This window comes from Hoplias malabaricus, chromosome 1 (assembly GCF_029633855.1).
Source record: "Hoplias malabaricus isolate fHopMal1 chromosome 1, fHopMal1.hap1, whole genome shotgun sequence".
NCBI classification, from domain to species: Eukaryota; Metazoa; Chordata; class Actinopteri; order Characiformes; family Erythrinidae; genus Hoplias; species Hoplias malabaricus.
The window spans coordinates 85,377,562-85,399,185 of record NC_089800.1 but is presented as its reverse complement, the minus strand read 5'-3'; the positions used below and the strand labels follow the sequence as shown (position 1 = coordinate 85,399,185).

The window sequence follows — 21,624 nt, the reverse complement described above, 5'->3', positions numbered from 1 at the left end:
CGTCGTCTCTGGGGATTAAACCCACTGCACAATCTAATTGATTCCTCTTCTTGTGAAAGCCATAGAGAAAGTGGGTGGGGCTTGTAGCTTTGGCCTGTCATGGCCCATGAGCGCAGCACGATCGGCTAAAGCGAGGCTCCACCGTCCTCACGGCTGCTCGTGACCTTTTCAGAGGAAAGGAAGCGGAGAAGAAAGATCACTACCTCAGGGAGAGAAACAGCAAAACAGCAAGAAAGAGAAAGAGACAGGGATAACGTGGGCGGTGATGAGGAAGAGGGGAAGGAGCGTAGTCTCTATATATAGACGTGTTAATATAAAGGCATGCTCCAGTACTTCTCAAACTAATCTTTGTTTGTATCATAGCCTCAGTTACCAGATACAGACATGTGCCGATACTCTGAAAAGTGTAGAAACCACGGTTTGGAGTGCGTGTGAAGCCCAAGTCATAAACCAGTCAATTAGTAACGTAAATACACTTATGTAACGGTGATGTGAATCTACAGCTATTATAGTCTAACAGTTTGTAGACGGACAGAGAGAATGTCTCTGATATCTCTGTAGTTAGCGGCTAACTTTCCAGTTCCACCTTTAACTGTGAAACGATTACATTCCTGTATCTGAGGCTACTGCAACATTTAAGGTGGAAATTAAAGTTCTGAAGTCAGCTTTTTATCGTAGAAGAGATATGAGTGGGTGATAAAATTTGATTATGGAACTATTCTGAAGGTACAGTGTGCTCTAGATTTAACTAAAGACCAGCAGCGCTCCTCTGACATCACTGCAGACTGTCACGGAGCTTCGCTACCCAGTAAACAAGGAACGTCTCTGGACGTTCAAAATAGGTCTAAAAGTAGTCTGTGCGTCAAGGACATATTTTAAACGTCAATGGACGTCCAAAATCCATCTTAATAAGTTAGTTAAGTGGTGACCAATCGATAACGTCAGTGGACGTCCAAAACACGTTTTATACAAGTAATTTATTTCGGGACCAATTAATAACATCAATGGACGTCCAAAATCCATCTTAATAAGTAAGTTAGTTAAGCAGTGACCAACCGATAACGCCAGTGGACGTCCAAAACACGTTTTATACACGTAATTTATTTCGGGACCAATTAATAACGTCAATGGACGTCCAAAATACGTCTAATAGTCGTCTTTTCAATGTCTGTGTTTGGACGTCTTTTCAACTTTCATTTTCAACCTTAAGAGAACGTTGATTAGACGTCAGTCATTACATTACTTCAACGTTGAATCAACGGCTAATTGTTTACTGGGTAGTAGCCTGGGAATGAAGCACTGCTCTTTATGACTTGAGCTCTGATGACGTATCCAGCTCTTGAAGATTTTAACCACTACACCTTGTAATTCAATTACAAGCGGCAAGATGACACTCTGAGACAAGGAGTAGGGGTCAAAATAAGAAATGGGATCAACCTGTGAATACAGTACCCCGAAGCCACAGAATTTCGCAGTGGCCATTGAGACACTGGTGGTCGGTTAATTCATTCATAACATGAATACGTTTAGATCTGTGTGTAGAGGCAACACTGAGAATAAGCAGAGAAAGGCTGCTCTGCTGGCTCAGCTAAGCAAGTTAAGCAAAGTAAACACAGTCTAATAAAAAATCTCATCCAAACCACAGTCGCTGGCCTGTTTTATTGCCCTGTGTTATTGCTCAAGTCTGAGCAATGTTTACACAGTGGTTGAGGTTATTGTCTCTCGCCTCCAGAGGGCAAGCAAGTATGTGTTGGGTTTGGACTGTCAAAATCGCTGAGTCGAAAGAGAACTGGAATTCACGCTACAATAAAAGAGCGTGACTTCAAAAGCATTCAGTATGAGCCCTTTAAAACAGCTCGCCTCTAAGCTCAAGCAAGGTGAGAAATGAGAAGCTGCTGCTGTGAATATAAAAGTGTTCACGCGAACTTTCAGACGTGGACGACAGGCGTTCACGGTTTGAATTAATCTAAGACACATTCTCCTCAGGTCATTTCTGGGGTAGCAGGTATCCTTTAAGCTCTGTGGTGAGACTGAATGTCTCCTGCAGGGATCACAGGGATACATAACCCCCCACAAGCACACAGGAAATTATCTCAAAGCCATGCGGCTCTCTGTTGTATTCTCTCCTTTTTAAAGAGATAGTTAAAATAAATAAACAGCTCTGATGGCTGATGAGAGAGAAGGCTTCAGTGGGAAGAAGAAAACTGGATCTCATTAATCGTTATACAGTCTTTAAAATTTAGCAACAACTTTTTGTTTGGGTTTAATTACATTCTTAAATACTTTAAATTGGTTTCACTGCGGACTGTACGCTATACAATTGTTATTATTATTGACTTCCACTAGACGCACCTATGTCACTCTTGAGAAGCGACACATGAGCTCAATGACATCACACCCAAAGCCAAGGGTTGATTATTGAGGTATAAAGCTCTCTCAATATTGTGGAGTAGTGGAACGGTGTTCCCTGGAGATGTGGAGGTTTATACAACAATCTTTGGATCACATTAAGTGGCAAACTAATCACCCACAATTAATACCTGGCTTCACTAATGATCTCATGGCTGTTTCAGAACTTCTGCAACTTGTTTTCCCCAAACACTAAGGGAGTGTTTCTCTGTTAAGGTGGTGCAGCAGGTTAGTGTCGCAGTCACACAGCTCCAGGGGTCTGGAGGTTGTGGGTTCGATTCCCGCTCCGGGTGACTGTCTGTGAGGAGTGTGGTGTGTTCTCCCTGTGTCTGTGTGGGTTTCCTCCGGGTGACTGTCTGTGAGGAGTGTGGGGTGTTCTCTCTGTGTCTGTGTGGGTTTCCTCCGGGTGACTGTCTGTGAGGAGTGTGGTGTGTTCTCTCTGTGTCTGTGTGGGTTTCCTCCGGGTGACTGTCTGTGAGGAGTGTGGTGTGTTCTCCCTGTGTCTGTGTGGGTTTCCTCTGGGTGACTGTCTGTGAGGAGTGTGGTGTGTTCTCCCTGTGTCTGTGTGGGTTTCCTCTGGGTGACTGTCTGTGAGGAGTGTGGTGTGTTCTCCCTGTGTCTGCGTGGGTTTCCTCCGGGTGACTGTCTGTGAGGAGTGTGGTGTGTTCTCTCTGTGTCTGTGTGGGTTTCCTCTGGGTGACTGTCTGTGAGGAGTGTGGTGTGTTCTCCCTGTGTCTGCGTGGGTTTCCTCCAGGTGCTCCGGTTTCCTCCCACGCTCTAAAAACACACGTTGGTAGATGGATTGGTGACTCAAAATTGTCCATAGGTGTGAGTGTGTGAGTGTGTTTGTTGCACTGTGAAGGACTGGCGCCCCCTCCAGGGTGTATTCCCGCCTTGTGCCCAATGATTCCAGGTAGGCTCTGGACACACCGCGACCCTGAACTGGATAAGTGCTTACAGATAATGAATGAATGAATGAATAAATCTTGAGTGGGAAAAAATATACAATAATTCATAAAGTTACATAGTTCAGGACTACGCTTAAACCATGCATTCTTCTGTGTTCTTTCTTCCCCATGTTCTCGCTTGACCTCGTCTTCCACTGCCCAAGCTACATTCCAATACTTAAGACCACACAAACACCAACAACAGATAAAGTAGCTGGATGTTGTTGCTGACCCACCCCAATTTTCAACAACGCATCAGTTGGTAACTTGCCGACAAGAACAACCTGAAAGTCCCAACATTCTCAGAGGTGACAAAAATTCGCCCATGCAATTTTCTGAAGAACATTCTTCCTTAGAACAAGCCCATTCTGCAGGTTCTTGCTACTGAGGGAACCCACCACAAGAGTCAGCCTTATATTACTGGTCCATCAGGATAGACCTCCTATCATCCTTGAGGTCAATCTAACACCAATCTAAACATGGTTAACGTGATATGTTTTCAGTGTCCTATACATATTTACTCAACAGCCTGTATGAAGCAGTGCTTTTTTGTGTTTTTTTGGGTCAGTCTCCAGGCTGTTTTAGCTTTCTAAAAGTAAATACCAACCTTGTACACATATTTATTTTGGATGCTGTGGACTATATTGAGGTCACTATAATGTAATTTCACGACTTTCATAAAACTTCCCTCTGTTTAGAGCTCAAACCTGATTTATTTAAATTTACATCAATTCTGGGATTTATTTTGATTCAAATTCTGTTTCTGGACATTTTAATTGTTGGAGTCAAACTGACACTAAGGAAGAAGAATATAGTCTATAACAGGAGGGTTAATGACAGCTTTGAATGCTACAGGAAGAAGAGGGATCAGCACACATTTCCTCATAATGGCAGCCAAATTCCACTTGTTTTCATTCATCAGCTGAAACTGATCATTTACACAGAGCCATTTAAATTTGAGGTTTAAATAGAAATGAAAACAAGCTCAGGTCAGGGGTACATACATTCTGCAATGCATCCTGGTACTTAGCCAGAGAAGAGAGCTGGGACTCAGAGTGATAAAGAGACAGTCCTTTCCTCAGTGTCTTCAGATCTCCAACATTTCCCTGTGGAGGACAGAAAGAAGTATGTTTTTATGTAAATTAAAATATATTACAGCTGGGAAAAAAATACAGGGAAAACTATAAATAAATAAATAAATAAAAAACAAGTCTCATTTATTTTGTTTATAGCTACACTTCAAATGCACCTTTATAGACACCAAAACACTGAATGCCATTTAACATTCAATCCACACACAGACTGGCGAGAAGTGGCAACCAAACAAACACACTGTGCTCTCAACCAGGAACATTGAGGGGTTCACTCAGGACAGAGTGCTAATCCATATCTGGGCATACACACATACATACTCACTCCAGGACAGTTCAGAGAAGCCAATTCAAAACCTCCCTGTTTTTGGGCCTTCAGTTGAAGCTGCATTGGCAGAGCAAAGAAAAAGAGCTGATTTTAATAAGCTTTGTATATTGTATGTAAACATAGCTCAGGCATTACAAGGACAAGAGAGTCCACAATGCAGATAATCTTTATATGTCATTCAGGCTAAGGCAGTTTAGTATGGAATCAGATTTGTGCCAAAAAGAATCGCACAAAAAAAAATCATCTCAAACAATAAACTTATAACTTACAAACAAAATATCCAGCTCTGACGTTTGTGCCCCATGACTTTGGCGCGTGAGCTCTGAGTTCTGCGCGTGCTCTCTCAGTTTTGTGCGCGAGTGCTTTGAGATCTGTGCGTGAGCTGCACGAGTTCTGTGCGCGTGCTCTCTCAATTTTGCGTGCCTGATCCCTGAGTTTTGCGAGCAGGTTTTTTTTGGGGGGGGGGTTGTTGATGAGCTCTTGCCCCTCGCTGCTTTTAGGTCCTTTACACCTTTATTTGCTGCACAAAACATGGGAATTTCTTTTTTAATTCATCCGAGAACTTACATTTACATTTCGGTATAGCTGCTCGAGATGAGGGTGGGTACATGAGCTTTGTCTGACGTAAACAAGGACTACTGACGTGCAGACTGACCAATGAAATGTTTACAGAGAAGGTTATCGACCAATAACAGTAGCTCTACAGTCAGACCGTCCAATCAGAAGATTTTAGGCTACTTCACCACGCCCCCTTCTCACTCAAGCGAACCAATCGGAGTAGGGGAGGGCGGGACTAGTTTGTGAACGAAACTTCTCGAAGTTCTATGTAAGCTCTAGAAAAACAAAATCCCGGACGTTTGTGAAATTCCGCCCGGACATTTTTTAAGTCTAAAAAAGAGGACATGTCCGGGTAAAAGAGGACGGCTGGTCACTCTAGTGATGGCACAAACCTCTCGTGTGGGCGGGTTTTCTCAGGGGTGCCTTCCCATTGGCTAATGAATTTTTAAGTGACAACTCAGTGTCCAAGGTATTTTGGACTGCGCATGCGTCCTCCACGTTGCAGCTCAGCAGTGGAGAGACAGTGGGGATTTTACATAAACACGAACACTCTCTGTGATTTACTGTTTTAAAACGCTGAAATACCTGCAAAGTCCGACGATATCAATGTAGATTGGTAGTTTCGTCTAAAAAAAACAAAGTTTACTGTGAAAACAAACCTGTTTGTCTCTCGTACAGATCTGAGGTAAATGCACAGTGATGTCTGTGTTTACTCGGGATATAACTGAATTAATGAGCATTTATTTCTGTTTATATGTACAATATTTTTATGAGTGCTTGAGTTTCTGTTCAGAATCCAGTGTGTTAATGTAATGAACCTATTTCATAACGGCTGTTATGATTTAAATGCTCTAATTTTAATTTGATGATCAGAGTTACTCTGTTTTTAACAAATTTCATGTGTCCATTTTGTGTTACATGAGGTCGGAGAAAAGAGAAAAATGGCAGTAGGAGTGTGAGAGATGTTCCTTGTTCCATCCTAATGAATGCAAATTTAATAAAGTTGTATTTAACTTCTGCAAAGTCCATTGTCATTTTTGTATTTTGTGAGGAAATCGTTATCAGCAATAATTATAATAATAAGTATTATTAATGTTAATAAACAAGAACAGGTGAAGTGACAAAAAATGTAAAATGTTCTAATAGTACGCAGTTTAAGCAAAAAATGGCTATATGTTTAAATATTAGGAAAGGGGAAATTCTATGAGAGCTATTCAGCAACGTTCATTTGCGTGATACTCGGCACACGCGGAGTCCCAAAGCCGAATAACACACGCTTGCTGCAGTTGAGTCGTGAACAACATCAGGGATGTTGTAGCCAATGGGAAGGCACCCCTGAGAAAACCCGCCCACGCGAGAGGTTTGTGCCAAAATTGCTCGCAAAACTCAGGGATCAGACGCACATAACTCGGAGTGCTCGCGCACAAAACTGAGAGAGCACACGCAGAACTCAGAGCTCACGCGCAAACGTCAGAACAGGATTTTTTTTTGCAAGTTTTATGTTTGAGATGATTTTAATGTGCGATTCTTTTTGGCACAAATTTGATTCCATAGTTTAGCCCCTCCCGTAAAGTGATGTTGAAGTTACTGTGGCCCATATAGTTCAGCAAATGAAGTGGAAAATGTTGATAAATGTGAATAAACATTTTATTGTTCCTAGTTGCCAGTAAATAAAAAAAATCAACGCAGTGGTCCACACAATGAACAGTTGCTTTTAGCATGTGTTTTTACTTGTTGGTTCTGTTAGTTTATTCTAAACACTTCAGCTAAAACCGCTAAGTGTTGTTTTCCATACATCAGCCTTAAAAGGCATGGTTAAAAAAATAAATAAATTCAGGCAGCGATTTGTTGACACTATAACAGCGTCTAATATCACATCTATCTAACACTGCATGGCTGAAGAAACCTTCTGAACATAAAGAGAGAACATCGCATCTGCTCATGGGCTAAAAGAGTAAGCCCTGCTCTGATAGCAAGGAAACCCCTCAACATAACGCTACTGAAATGGCTATGCAGTTTCCCTCTGGCATTTTTTGCAAATGTCAGAGAATCTAGAGGGACATATCCACATTGAACATGCTAAATATGCACCATTCTCTAATAGACCACCAGCATGAAATTCATCATTGATATTTTGTCGCTGCTGTGATGTTTTAAACATGCTTCCATTTTCATCTACTGGCAATTTATGCACAGAACAAGAGGTCACAGAGAAGGAAAAGAATGTTTTTTAATAATACTTTAGATCTCCAAGGGATTCACACATAATATAGATTATAAAAATAGCAAAATATATGTTTTTCCAGGAGCCTGGAGGTTGTGGGTTTGATTCCCACTCCAGGTGACTGTCTGTGAGGAGTGTAGTGTGTTCTCTCTGTGTCTGCGTGTGTTTCCTCTGGGTGACTGTCTGTGAGGAGTGTGGTGTGTTCTCTCTGTGTCTGCGTGGGTTTCCTCCGGGTGACTGTCTGTGAGGAGTGTGGTGTGTTCTCTCTGTGTCTGCGTGGGTTTCCTCCGGGTGACTGTCTGTGAGGAGTGTGGTGTGTTCTCTCTGTGTCCACGTGGTTTTCCTCCGGGTGACTGTCTGTGAGGAGTGTGGTGTGTTCTCTCTGTGTCTGCGTGGGTTTCCTCCGGGTGACTGTCTGTGAGGAGTGTGGTGTGTTCTCTCTGTGTCTGCGTGGGTTTCCTCCGGGTGACTGTCTGTGAGGAGTGTGGTGTGTTCTCTCTGTGTCCGCGTGGGTTTCCTCCGGGTGACTGTCTGTGAGGAGTGTGGTGTGTTCTCTCTGTGTCTGCGTGGGTTTCCTCCGGGTGACTGTCTGTGAGGAGTGTGGTGTGTTCTCTCTGTGTCTGCGTGGGTTTTCTGTGCTCCGGTTTCCTCCCACAGTCCAAAAACACACGTTGGTAGGTGGATTGGCGACTCCAAAGTGACCATAGGTGTGAGTGTGTGAGTGAATGTGTGAGTGTGTATGTTGCCCTGTGAAGGACTGGCGCCCCCTCCAGTGTGTATCCCCAATGATTCCAGGTAGGCTCTGGACCCACCGTGACCCTGAACTGGATAAGGGTTACAGATAATGAATGAATGGATATTTTGAAAATGTATTTTTTTTTTCTTTTATATGTGACACACCTCATGCAACTAGCTTGTAACTTCCTCACACATCTTTAGCCTAGAACTCTCCACAAGGTGGTGTCACCGATGTTTATAATGAGTTATATTCATTAATATACATATCCAATGATGTTTTGTGTCGAATGTTTTGTCATCTCCTCTTTACGCCCAGGAAATGTTCATGGAAAGAAAACTCACGTCTGGATGAACTCTCCTGTCATTTTAGATAAAGTTGAGGGAGGGTCACAGCTCGTCTGGCTCATTATTGCCTCATTGCCTATTTGATTAGCGCAGGAAGAAGCCACTCGAGTCGATAAATTACCCTCCACATCTCTTCAGACGGCAGTCATTAAGAACAGTCTCCTCCATCCGCAATCTGAACTATTGTTATTGATGAATTCTGGTTGTTAATGGACCTGGAATGATTGTTGATGAATTGAGCGAGAGCCAGCGGGACACGTCCACTTGTTTAATCCAGCTATCGGGAAACAGAACTGGACTGAAGCACTGCAGAGGGACTAACACGGAGCAAACACATCCCCGGTGTTTAGACATCCGGAAATCTGACCATCAGCACGGGGCTCCGGCACTAACTCAGACGAGCTCCTAAACATAAGACAAGGAACCGCAGAGCGAGACTTTCCAAACAGTTCCATTGTTCTTTCCCTTGACTTTAACCCTTCAGGGGCAAAAAACTATAAAGTATACCTTGGTTAATTTAACTCAAAAAGGGGCACAGTACATTAAGTAAACTGTTTTCTATCATCGCATCCAGCCCTTAGTTATAGTTGTATAGTTATAGTCATAGACTAAGGAACAGTATGGGGTCATACTTCATGAAAACTCTCTGAGAATGTGAGATGTACCCTGAGACTGCACCTGGCTAAAAAACTCTATATGTCTGTTGGTGTGTGTGTGTGTGTGTGTGTGTGTGGCATGTGCTGAAGATGTGAGTACACACTGGTCTAAGACTACACACACTCTGATCTTGATGTTATCTCTTTAATAGAGTTCTCTGAGTCTGGGAGACGACATGATCCAGACATCTAGACCCTTCTTCATGGAAAGAGCTGCAGCAGTAATAAGTAAACGTGTGTGTGTGTGTGTGTGTGTGTGTGTGTGTGTATGCATTATGCAATGGCTGTCTCTGTATCATAAACGGAAAAACCGCTACAGCTGAACCTCAGCTTTGTGATTTCACTCTGGTTCCTATTATTATTACTGGCTGCTCTTCATTAGGTCTTAGTCAAACACCACGCCGTCCAATCTCCAGGAACACTCCTAACCTTTTCCTGGAACTGATGAAGGCTTTACCGAACAGACGTGACTCAGACGCTCCGGCTCTCAGCTGGTGTTCTCCTCTTTGCATAAAAATAAAGAAGGAGTAACGTTTTTAAGTCTCTCTCTCCTCATGCCACTGATAAATGTTACAAAACATATTAAATCTTTCTGCTTAATTTATTTTATAGAGCATGAATATCTTAACCAGGATCTGCCTTAGAGAGTGTGTTCTTTGGCAGATTCTGTTGTTTATGTGGTTTCAACAAGGCCATCTCTCATAGGCTTTCATTATAGTGTAATACGCAGTGTTATTATAGACGAGGTTAATGTTATCTTCACGTATTATCCACATAAAATACTGACTTGTACAAATACACTGCTTATTTTACGCTGCTCTTTTTAATTTACTTGACGTTAGTTTCCACCAAATGCAAAGAATAATGCTGGAAAACTGCTGGAACGTATAAAATATGCGTAACGCACTTGAGATGTGTTGTGACGTTTTTCTACAAATCTAAAGACATTTTAGAAGACACCATAATTAATATTGTAGACCGTCATAAGGCTGGGAAGGGTTAGAGAAGAAGGAAAAAATAAACTAGGTCCACATTTAGAATGGCAGTGTCAAACAATGCAACAATGATCCAAAACACTGGAGTAAATCAAACAGAAGAAAACACATATTTAATAAGAGCCAAGTCAGTGCTGACCTCGATTCTATTGAAAGCTGTGCTGTGATCAGGAGGAATCCGTTCAAACAAAAACTCAGACAAGGATACACAAACTGAAACAGTTTTGTATAAAACACTGGGCCAAAACACCTCCTCCTCAGTGAACAGAAAAGACCACAGACACAGGGAGCATCTGGAGAAGGTTATGACCAAGGCTTCACTCATTAATAAAGAGTTGAGCTTGCATTTTTTTCCCCTGTACGATTAGATATTTGGATTTTTATTAACATTATGATTTAGATGAAAAACAAACATAATTTAAGTCAGAAACCAAGACACTTTCAACTAATTCAAATATTTTTTGTTCACAACTTAAAGGCTAAGCAGCAGCGATATGAAAGTGTCAAACAAATAAATACAGTGGAATTTGAGTTCCTAACTTGTGTTTATTGATAGTCAGAAAACATGTTATTTCTTACTAATTGAAGGAATAAGGTTTAAAAGACCATTTGTCCCCCCCCCCCCCCCCCCCCCAACGGTGTTGGGAAACTCTAATAGGCGTCTTGCCTGTGACGTAGACGGTGGACAACAACTCTAGAAGCTGCACTTAATTTAATGTAAAATGACGAAAAGGTGTGTTGTTTTTGGCTGCAATCATTCAATGTACAGTGTGAACATCTGTGAACAAACGGCCCAAAGATCCCAAAATATCCAGAAAATGGACTAAATTTGTCCACTTTAAACGGGCACTTTGGAAAGGACCATCCGCTCACTCCGTTATCTGTAGCTCATTTCACTGGCGCTTTTCCAACAATATGGGCATGTAAGGACACCAACGAAAGGTGTTCAAGAGCCTCTGTAGCATGGAGGTAAACAGGGTAAGGACACTCACTTCGCCTGTTTTAGTTGGTGTTAGTTAACGTTAGCTTGACTCGCTAAACTCGGTGCTCAGATTATACTCGGCTACGTAGCTGCATTACGGAGGTTTATAGTGTCGGAGGAATTCGAGTTCGACTTCGATCACATTTACAAGAATAACGGTACCTCTACATTTGAGTTTAGCTTATTGCTAGGCTATTGTCATGAATAATGTTGGTTATTTAGCTAGATACTGTCATAACAGTCAGTCATAACGGTGTTTTACCGCGGCGTTGTTCAGCTGTTGTCCACCAGTGACGTCACGGTCGCGTTCAAGAATTTCCGTCAATTTAATAAAATTGTCAGTTTTAAAGCAAATTAAGCAGCTATTTTCATTTTAATTCATACTTATATCTGTCAGTCACTACAATAATGTGGAATATTCATAGAGGTCCATTAAGTGCTTAGCCTTTAATACAGAGAGCTTTAAAGAGAAACGATACTCCATTTTCCAGTAAAGGTCTCTGTGACTGGACTGAGCACTGTTAAGTCCATTTTCAACATTAGTTAGTGTGTTAGTTTAATGCTGAGTTGTGTGGTAGTGATTCATGTTGTCACTGAGTCATTACCAACATTTTTTAAAAACCCTCCAGTGAAAAACAAGTGTTTAACCTTGTTAAAATGTGTGTGTGGTGTTGTTTATATGCTAGAGGATGTATCACAAGCTAAATAAGCAGTCAATGCCATGGCTGGGCTTGTTTTCCACACTTTGAAACTGTAGTCTTTCAAAGACTTAAATGAGTGGATTCAGACAGACAGCGTTTCTGATGTCACAAACCAAACGACGTGGCTTTCCAGGTAAGTTCAAACTGTAAGAAGTGGCAGGTGTGTGGACAGAGGTGTGGACTTACTGTGTGTATATAATATATATATATATATATATATAGATCCATGTCTCTCACCTGTGATAACACCTGCTTGTTGTCGTCCTCAAAAATCCGGACTTTTGCCTCCAGCTGACGGACATAATTTGACGAGTCTGTGAACATAGAAACAAAGCAAATGATCATTCAATAAGACGAGCCGCAATTAAAGCTTCTACATCAATGTCCCCTGAGTTTCGGCCCGAGCTGATTCATGGCCCGAGAAACCAAACAGAACATAGAACAACAGGCTAAAAGAGGAGTCGGAACATATTCGTGGAAATTGAATGATGACATTTTTGGCCCATGACGTAACAACATAAACACGGCAAGTGGAATTCAGGAAAATACAGGAACAATGGAGGATGCGGGCCTTTAAAACATACTCCTGCCCTCTTCCCATTGGCTGGAGATGTTGGAACAGCATGCAACTGTTTGTACAACAAACACGGCTCTTAGAGTCTCTAAATAACACCCTACAGCCTTCTCAAGAGGAACATATTTCAAAGATTAGCATCTCTTTCCCAACATAATCCCCGCTGTTAATAAACAGTTGTATTGTGCTGCTGCTTATTTGGTGGTCTGTATATCTCAGTAATCCTGAAATTGCACCGTTTTCTGTTTAGGCACTGATGCACAATACCATGTCCCAGAATGCACTGCACCTGTCAAAGCGCAAGAATTCCTGAGCACAAGATATGTTCAGCTAAAGCCCAAATGCAGACAATGGCAGAAAAGCTTGCACTAATACAGATAATAAAACAATAAACTCAATCTCTTTTGTGGAAAGAGCTTTTATAACCATTCTAGTGCTCTCTGATTACAGCCATGGACGTCAGAACTGAACAATACCAGGTTTTTATACGTTTGGAATGCGGTGGTTCAAAAGAAACTATGGAAACTGTGCAAAAAATAAAAGGTCTCAAACCTGTTTGTCTTAAAATGTAGATTTATTAATATTATTATACATAAAATTATTAGATTTTTTACCAACAATTGGCACATTTATCAGCATTTTAGAATAGTTTTACTTTCTTTAAAATACTTCTTATCTTGGCAGTTGCTGATATTTTGAGTTTATTAAATAAATCTAATTTTATTCACATAGATTTAACAACTATTTCCTGTCAGTTTCCTGGATGTGGATTGAGTCTAAACTGAGACTAAAATGGCAAAAATATTCATTCATTCATTATCTGTAACCCTTATCCAGTTCAGGGTCGCGGTGGGTCCAGAGCCTACCTGGAATCATTGGGCGCAAGGCGGGAATACACCCTGGAGGGGGCGCCAGTCCTTCACAGGGCAACACAGACACACACATTCACACCTACGGACACTTTTGAGTCGCCAATCCACCTACCAACGTGTGTTTTTGGACTGTGGGAGGAAACCGGAGCACCCGGAGGAAACCCACGCAGACACAGGGAGAACACACTACACTCCTCACAGACAGTCACCCGGAGGAAACCCACGCAGACACAGAGAGAACACACCACACTCCTCACAGACAGTCACCCGGAGGACACCCACGCAGACACAGAGAGAACACACCACACTCCTCACAGACAGTCACCCGGTGGAAACCCACGCAGACACAGGGAGAACACACCACACTCCTCACAGACAGTCACCCGGAGGAAACCCACGCAGACACAGGGAGAACACACCACACTCCTCACAGACAGTCACCCGGAGGAAACCCACGCAGACACAGAGAGAACACACCACACTCCTCACAGACAGTCACCCGGAGCGGGAATCGAACCCACAACCTCCAGGCCCCTGGAGCTGTGTGACTGCGACACTAACCTGCTGTGCCACCGTGCTAATAACATGACAATAATAAAATGATGAAAATCATATTTAATAAAAAAAAAATCCACAGAGAAAACAATTTATTCAAAGCTATTTTGTGTAATTTCACAAAAAGCAATTTTCACACATAATAAAGAGCAGCAGGCCTTTTAAACAAAATGTAGACCACCACTGTAAAGCCCTAGCCTACAAAACGGTGAAGCGACTGTGTGGAGGAGTGGTGCGTGATGGGTGTGGATGAGTCTAGCCATGTGTTCTGAGCTGCATTCTCTGCATAGATGCCCTGACCTTGCGCTCTGGAAGTAATGAAGAATCCACAGGCAACAACAACAGACAGAGACAGAGCTTTTCACACCACATTACACGCTCACTCCCTTTATAAAGCCCCCTCTTAACCCACTCACAGCATAAAGACCAGCCTCCTCAGAAACTAGAATGAGTACCTACCTGGATACTGTAATGAAAGCACATATATTTTTAATTTAAATAATAAAGAATGATGCGGGAGACAGCAGCGTGACTCATGGCTCATCCAGGTCATCTACACTTCACCACCCCACCCCTCTAACTCTGTGTTGTATTCACACTCTGTCTTCCTCTCTTTGTCAGCCTTGCCTTCACACTCCATCCCTTCTTCTCTCACACTCACTGTATCTTTTTCACACTCCATCTCTCACACATTCCATTTATTTCATTCATTCTCTCTCACACACACTTTTCTTTCATTCAGATCCTCTCTTACACACACTTTTTTCACTCCCTGTCTCTCTCCCTCTATTACACACACACACACACAGCATTTCTTTCATTCACACACACTCTCTCTCTTTCTCTCCATTCCTAATTACAGTGATTAGTAAGTTGTGCCTCTCACTCTGTATCTGCTGTAAAACAGAGTGAATCCTGCAGGGTTTCACACCTGTTTCTGCACTCACTCATTCTTACAGAGCGGAACAAACCCATTAAAGTCACTCCGTGGTGTGGAGAGCTACGCTGCACTTTGAAGAGTTTTGCCCTTTTGACTTTGCCACCAATAAAACACGAGCATGTCACATGCTTTTTATTCTCTCCACGGAGAACCACACAAGGCCCCTGACGCCATTTTGTATTGTCTCGTCACAGGGGTTGAATTGATTATCAATATCCTCACCTACCACCAGGTGTCAGTACTGCCTAGTGTATGTCCCTAACAAGCTTATGGACGACATCGTTACAGGAAATAACTAACAAAGCTGCACTTTACATTTCTCAGTGGGTATAAAAGCACATGGGTGTTTGACGGACGGGGGACGATGACTAAAAATGAAGTGCTTCAGACGCACAGCCGGGATGTTTGAGTAGTAAGACTGCAGCGGGGTGGAAGGGGAGGCAGAGGCTTCTCTTGGTTAATCCTCTTTGCCTTCCTTGTGACCCTCTAATCTAACTACAGTACATCTGATCACCTGACCCACAGCCAGCACTCAAGCCGATTAGAGAGGGCCGAGCAGACAGGCCACAAATCAAAGAGAGAGAGAGAGAGAGAGAAATAGAGAGAGAAAAAGAAAGAGAGAGAGAAGAAAGAGAGGGAGAGAGAGAAAAAGAAAGAGAGAGACAGAGAGGAGAGAGAGAAATAGAGAATGAGAAAGAGGGAGAGAGAGAAAGAAATAGAGAGAGAAAAAGAAAGAGAGAGAGAGAGAGAAATAGAGGAGAGAGAGAAAGAGAGAAATAGAGAATGAGAAAGAGAGAGAGAGAAAGAAAAAGAGAGAGAGAAATAGAGAATAAGAAAGAGAGAGAGAAAGAAAGAAAAAGAGAGAGAGAGAGAAATAGAGAATGAGAAAAAGATAGAAAGAGAGAGAGAAATAGAGAATGAGAGAGAGGAGAGAGATATAGAAAGAGAGAGAGAAATAGAGAATGAGAAAGAGAGAGAGAAGAGAGAAAGAGAGAGAGGAGAGAAAAAGAGAGAAAGAAAGAGAGAGAGAGATGTAGGTGTAACAATGTAGACTAGAAACCAACTAGTACTTTAATTGGTCAATTAGAGAATAAAATGAAAATCTAACTTATAGACAGAGAGAGAGAGAGAGAGAGAAATAGAGAGAGAAAAAGAAAGAGAGAGAGAAGAAAGAGAGGGAGAGAGAGAAAAAGAAAGAGAGAGAGACAGAGAGGAGAGAGAGAAATAGAGAATGAGAAAGAGAGAGAGATAAAGAGAGGGAGAGAGAGAAAGAAATAGAGAGAGAAAAAGAAAGAGAGAGAGAGAGAAGGAGAGAGAGAGAGAGAGAAAGAAAGAGAGAGAGAGAGAAAGAGAGATAGAAAGAGAGAAATAGAGGAGAGAGAGAAAGAGAGATAGAAAGAGAGAAATAGAGAATGAGAAAGAGAGAGAGAGAGAGAGAGAAAGAAAAAGAGAGAGAGAAATAGAGAATGAGAAAGAGAGAAAGAAAGAAAAAGAGAGAGAGAGAGAAATAGAGAATGAGAAAAAGATAGAAAGAGAGAGAGAAATAGAGAATGAGAAAAAGATAGAAAGAGAGAGAGAAATAGAGAATGAGAAAGAGAGAGAGAGAAGAGAGAAAGAGAGAGGAGAGAAAAAGAGAGAAAGAAAGAGAGAGAGAGATGTAGGTGTAACAATGTAGACTAGAAACCAACTAGTACTTTAATTGGTCAATTAGAGAATAAAATGAAAATCTAACTTATAGACAGAGAGAGAGAGAGAGAGAGAGAGAGAGGAATGTATCATTTGTTAACTGTTATCATATCATTAGTATTTAATAATTTAATGAAATAAAGGCTAAAATATGTAAATAAGTCCTCTGCCAAATTTTTTGTACTGAGTGTCACTCAAACCTCTTATAATTTTTGAATTCATCTCCTTTAACCTGTTCCCACTGAGGATGTACTAGCAACGTGCACATACTCCCTGCCTCAAGAGAAAAGCCTACGCATAATTACAGGACACACTGGAGCAGCTGCACATCAGACAAGCATGGGATAAAGTGTGCTGTGGAGCATTGGAACTGTAGTCTCTGGACTGATGGAGCTCTGCTTAGTACAGGACCTCACAAATGTTCTCATGGCTGAATGAGAACAAATCAATTATTATTATTTTTTTTTTTTTTTTTTTGGGTTAAGCCAAGCCAAGACCTGTCCCAGTGAGGACAGTTTTCAGAAGTAGTTTGAATGTTCAAGTCCATGCATGAAAATATTTTAGAGCTGAAAATAAAAGCTTGTAATGTCTGTAACATCTGTAAAGCAAAAGCTGATTTTTCCACGGTGTGTGAGCTAGTTGCCTTTTCTCTAATCACTGGCATCCAAAATGGGAACTGGGAGTATTTTCACTGCTCATAGTTTCAAAACGCAGGAGCAGGACTTCTTTCAGTTAGTTTTAAAATGTACCCCAATCCGATGTGATGAGGCAAACATAAAATAACAAAAAAATAAATAGGACTTCCTGAGGAATCACGGCTCTAAACAGATATTTCAGATGATGCTCTCATAGATCATTAAGAATGTGATTATATTTGCAACAGTTAGTTACAATTAACATTCATAAAGTCAATGGAGATAAGACTGAGAATTCAGAGAGAGTGAGAGAGAGAGAGAGAGAGAGAGAGAGAGAGAGCAAGAGAGAGAGAGAGAGCAAGAGAGAGAGAGAGAGAGAGAGCGAGAGAGAGAGAGAGAGCGAGAGTGAGAGAGATAGAGAGAGAGAGAGCACAAGAGAGAGAGAGAGAGAATGAGAATGAGAGAGAAAGCGAGAGATAGAACAAGAGAAAGAGCAAGAAAGCGAGAAAGAGAGAGAGAAAGAGCAAGAAAGAGAGAGAGAGGGATAGCGAGAGAGAGAGCGCAAGAGAGAGAGAGAGCGAGAGAGAGAGAGAAAGAAAGAGCGAGAGAGAGAGAGAGAGAGAGAGATGGGAACGCCTACCCTTCCTACATTTATCACTGGAGTCTTCCATCTCTGCAGAGCTGCAATGCAGTAGAAGCTGCAGAAGCCGTTCTTTTATTTATATATTTTAATCCAGTTTTGTGGGGGTTGTGTTGGGTGTCCCTTCAGAAAGAAGAGTGGAATCCCCCAGATGTATGATATGAGATTAAGATTTGTCCTGAACAACACTCCAATCTCAATGGAATATAAATGTGGTCCAGGGCTAGGTTTAATCCCTGTCCAGGAAGCTGACTATGGACTAGTTTCCCAGACCCAGACTTAGCTCAAACCTAAGACTGGTGATGTATCACACTGCAATTTAGCTCAAAACTATGTTTAATGCACGTCTGGGCACAGTTTCACTGCTCCACAGTCCATTGCTTTAAATCTGTCTAGTCCAGAACCGGTATTAGACCCTGTGGCTTAGTAAAAGGTGGCTCAGTCAAGGTAATTTTATGTGTCTTTTCTTCTGGTTGGAAATTATACCAGCCAGTGTGCACTTGAACATCTGTGTCACCAACAGGTACGTCTTTACTCTCCTTCATCTACAAACTTTTGGACATGCACCGAATATCTGGCTTGATTCCTCAGACTAAGTCACAGAACACTGACTTCAAAGTGAGTTGATCTATTGTTAGCAATGGGAAACTGAGAGGATTACCTGAGGAACCACTTCCTTTAAGCCCAGAGTATCAGTATACACAGACAAACACCTCACATATACAGAAGGGAGGGAGGGGAGGGAGTCCTGAGCCCCACCCTCTCTCAATGAAACTCTGCAGTGCTAAGCTCTACTCAGTTACCTCCATCTTCATCCTCACCTTCATCGTTTGAAAAGTAGCTGGCATTTACACTGTCAGGGTTGGTCACAATCACAATCGACAACACTTTATTTTATGCGCAATTATTTCTCATTGTATTCCATCTGTGGCAGTGAACACACACACACCCACACACACCTCTCCACTACTGCACTAGGGGCACACACCCAGAGCCGTGGGCATTCATCCCAGGCACCCGGGGAGCAGTTGTGGGTTCGGTGCCTAGCTCAAGAGCACTGTTCCTTCACTCCCACCGCCCCTAATTTTCCTGCTGGTCGTGGGAATCGAACCAACAACCTTTCAGTTCAAAGCCCTCTCTTAGGCCTCATTAAATGATAAGAATGCATTCCCTTCTTTTATAAACACACTGCTTTAGTGACAGTGGCATTTACTTCAAACAAAAAAACATCAACCTACACACCCCTTGTTCTAGCTTTAACAGTTTGCAACATTCCATACAAAACGTGCTGCACTATTTCTTACGTATCTGAAATCATGAGACTGGAAAACCCCACTAATCTAGCTTAAAGTGACTGACCAGCCCATAAATAAATAAATAAATAAATAAATAGATGCATGACAAACACCACAACAGGCTTGACTCAAATCATATCACGTTATTAACTAATCTCCAACAGATTTTTGTTATTTCCGACACACTGTTTCATACTGTTGCATTCGCATAGCTACAATCGGCGGCAGCCATTTTGAAGGCAATATGTGTCCATTTTTATAGACAACAAATTGTTACAGAGTTTTAGAAGTGTGCACTGTAAAAATTGCTGTACATTTACAGCAAGTCTGCTACAGTTTTATTGTAAATCACAGTATTTACAGTAAATTATTGTATTACTCAATTACAGTAATATGCTGTAAATTTGAAATACAGTAGTGTTCCTGTAAAAATACGGTAAATGGCTGGGAACTCTGCTGCCAGTATTTTACTGTAAATCGCAGTATTTACAGTAAATTATTGTATTATTCAATTACAGTAATATACTGTAAATTTGAAATACAGTAGTGTTCCTGTAAAAATACAGTAAATGGCTGGGAACTCTGCTGCCAGTATTTTAATGTAAATCGCAGTATTTACAGTAAATTATTGTATTATTCAATTACAGTAATATGCTGTAAATTTGAAATACAGTCGTGTTCCTGTAAAAATACAGTAAATGGCTGGGAACTCTGCTGCCAGTATTTTATTGTAAATCGCAGTATTTACAGTAAATTATTGTATTATTCAATTACAGTAATATGCTGTAAATTTGAAATACAGTAGTGTTCCTGTAAAAACACGGTAAATGGCTGGGAACTCTGCTGCCAGTATTTTACTGTAAACTTTACAAGAAAGTTTTTACAGTGTGGACAGTTTTCTCCAATAATACTTGTTCATGTTCTGAAACACTCACTATACTGACACCTAGCAGCCTGGCTGTATCAGAGATTTGTTTACCAAACCTATCCGAAATATGGCCGCTCTCATGTGGGGGGGCCCACTCTATGGAGCAGGAGCTGGTTCTTTAAGGGACAACAAAGACATTTGACTCTTTTTCTCATTGACTGCATTTTATAGAAATAAAATAACAATAATAAATAACGTGTTTGCTCATTGTTGGTGACTGATTATTGTTTCTAGGCATGCAGGTTACATAATATCAACAGTTTCCACTATGTCTTAGCTGAGTTTGCCTCACAACTCCAGTGAAATATTAAAGAAGCAAAATTCAGACACCAGCCGTATCTTGGATGAGAGTTGTGTTTATGTGGAGGCTTGTGTAAAAAAAACTTCAATACTTAAATAAAACACCGTAAAGCATTCACGGCCATGGCATCACTTATACTAAGTCAAGCGCTGCTGCTCTTGCGGCTGAGTGGGCTTGACTTAATTGGAGCGACAGGGGGACGTGGGTTGGCCTTGGAGGATGTGTCTCTCTGTCTCATCTCATTGTATCAGAGCTGTGACCCACTTACAGCTCTCTGTTTGTATTGCTTTCCGCTGATCATTTGTTGGGTCTAGGCTGAGAGCAAAGGGCCTCTCCAAGAAGCCGCGAGTGAGCGAATTAAAATAGTAGCTGGCTGAGAGTGGTACTTGTAATCAGGCGGGACTCAGATCGAGCCAGAGGCTAGAACAATCAGGAGAAAGCCACTGTTCTCAGAATCATTGCAAGGTATTGAAATGGCTGAGCTGCAAGATTACTGTACTACTGACTTTGACCACTGGACATACTATGGTTATGTCACCTCTGTGTAACGTAATACAGCAGATATTACATCTCAGGGGATAAACAGAAGGATTATAATGAATTCTATTTTCTATGAACTCGTAAGCTGTGGTCAGACCAGACTGTCTTATGCTACATGGATTTACATAGAAAGTAGGGGTACAACGATACACAAATTATACAATATCATAATACAATACACATTAGTGTTTTTGCTCCACGATACGATACACTAGTTCCAGCCCAGTCTTGCTCTCTCCGCTAGCCATTTCACATCCAGCTAATCGTCCAACAGGCTAACCATAACAATAGCATGGTGTTGATTCCCCAGTAGCTCTAAACTCTTCTCCCACGTCGTCATAGTAACAGCATTCCTATTACACACGTGCCACTATATGCTGCATGAAACTACAGCATGCCTCAGAACTATATCCTGCTCTGCAACTCATTAACGCGGGCTGACAAACGAATGTTTTTTTTTTTTTTTGTATAAAATCTTAATGTATTCGATTCACAGCTCGTATCGTATCGAAACCCCTCTATTAAAAATTATTTTACTATGTTTATTGTGGAGCAGCAGGGTGGCGCAGCAAGTAGGTGTCGCAGTCACACAGCTCCAAGGACCTGGAGGTTGTGGGTTCGATTCCCGCTCCGGGTGACTGTCTGTGAGGAGTGTGGTGTGTTCTCCCTGTGTCCGCGTGGGTT

The 21,624-nt window shown here is 41.7% G+C and overlaps 1 protein-coding gene across 1 annotated transcript in view; it reads right to left on the bottom strand.

The window, feature by feature from the left end:
- The window catches only part of ccdc85ca (coiled-coil domain containing 85C, a), a 65,464-nt gene that overhangs the window by 12,742 nt on the left and 31,098 nt on the right, over nucleotides 1-21,624 (bottom strand). The window contains exons 2-3 of the mRNA XM_066675837.1: nucleotides 12,212-12,288; nucleotides 4,361-4,462 (exon numbers count right to left, since the gene is read on the bottom strand). Of these exons, the coding sequence (XP_066531934.1) occupies nucleotides 4,361-4,462; nucleotides 12,212-12,288 (179 nt within the window). The remainder of the gene's footprint in view (nucleotides 1-4,360; nucleotides 4,463-12,211; nucleotides 12,289-21,624) is intronic.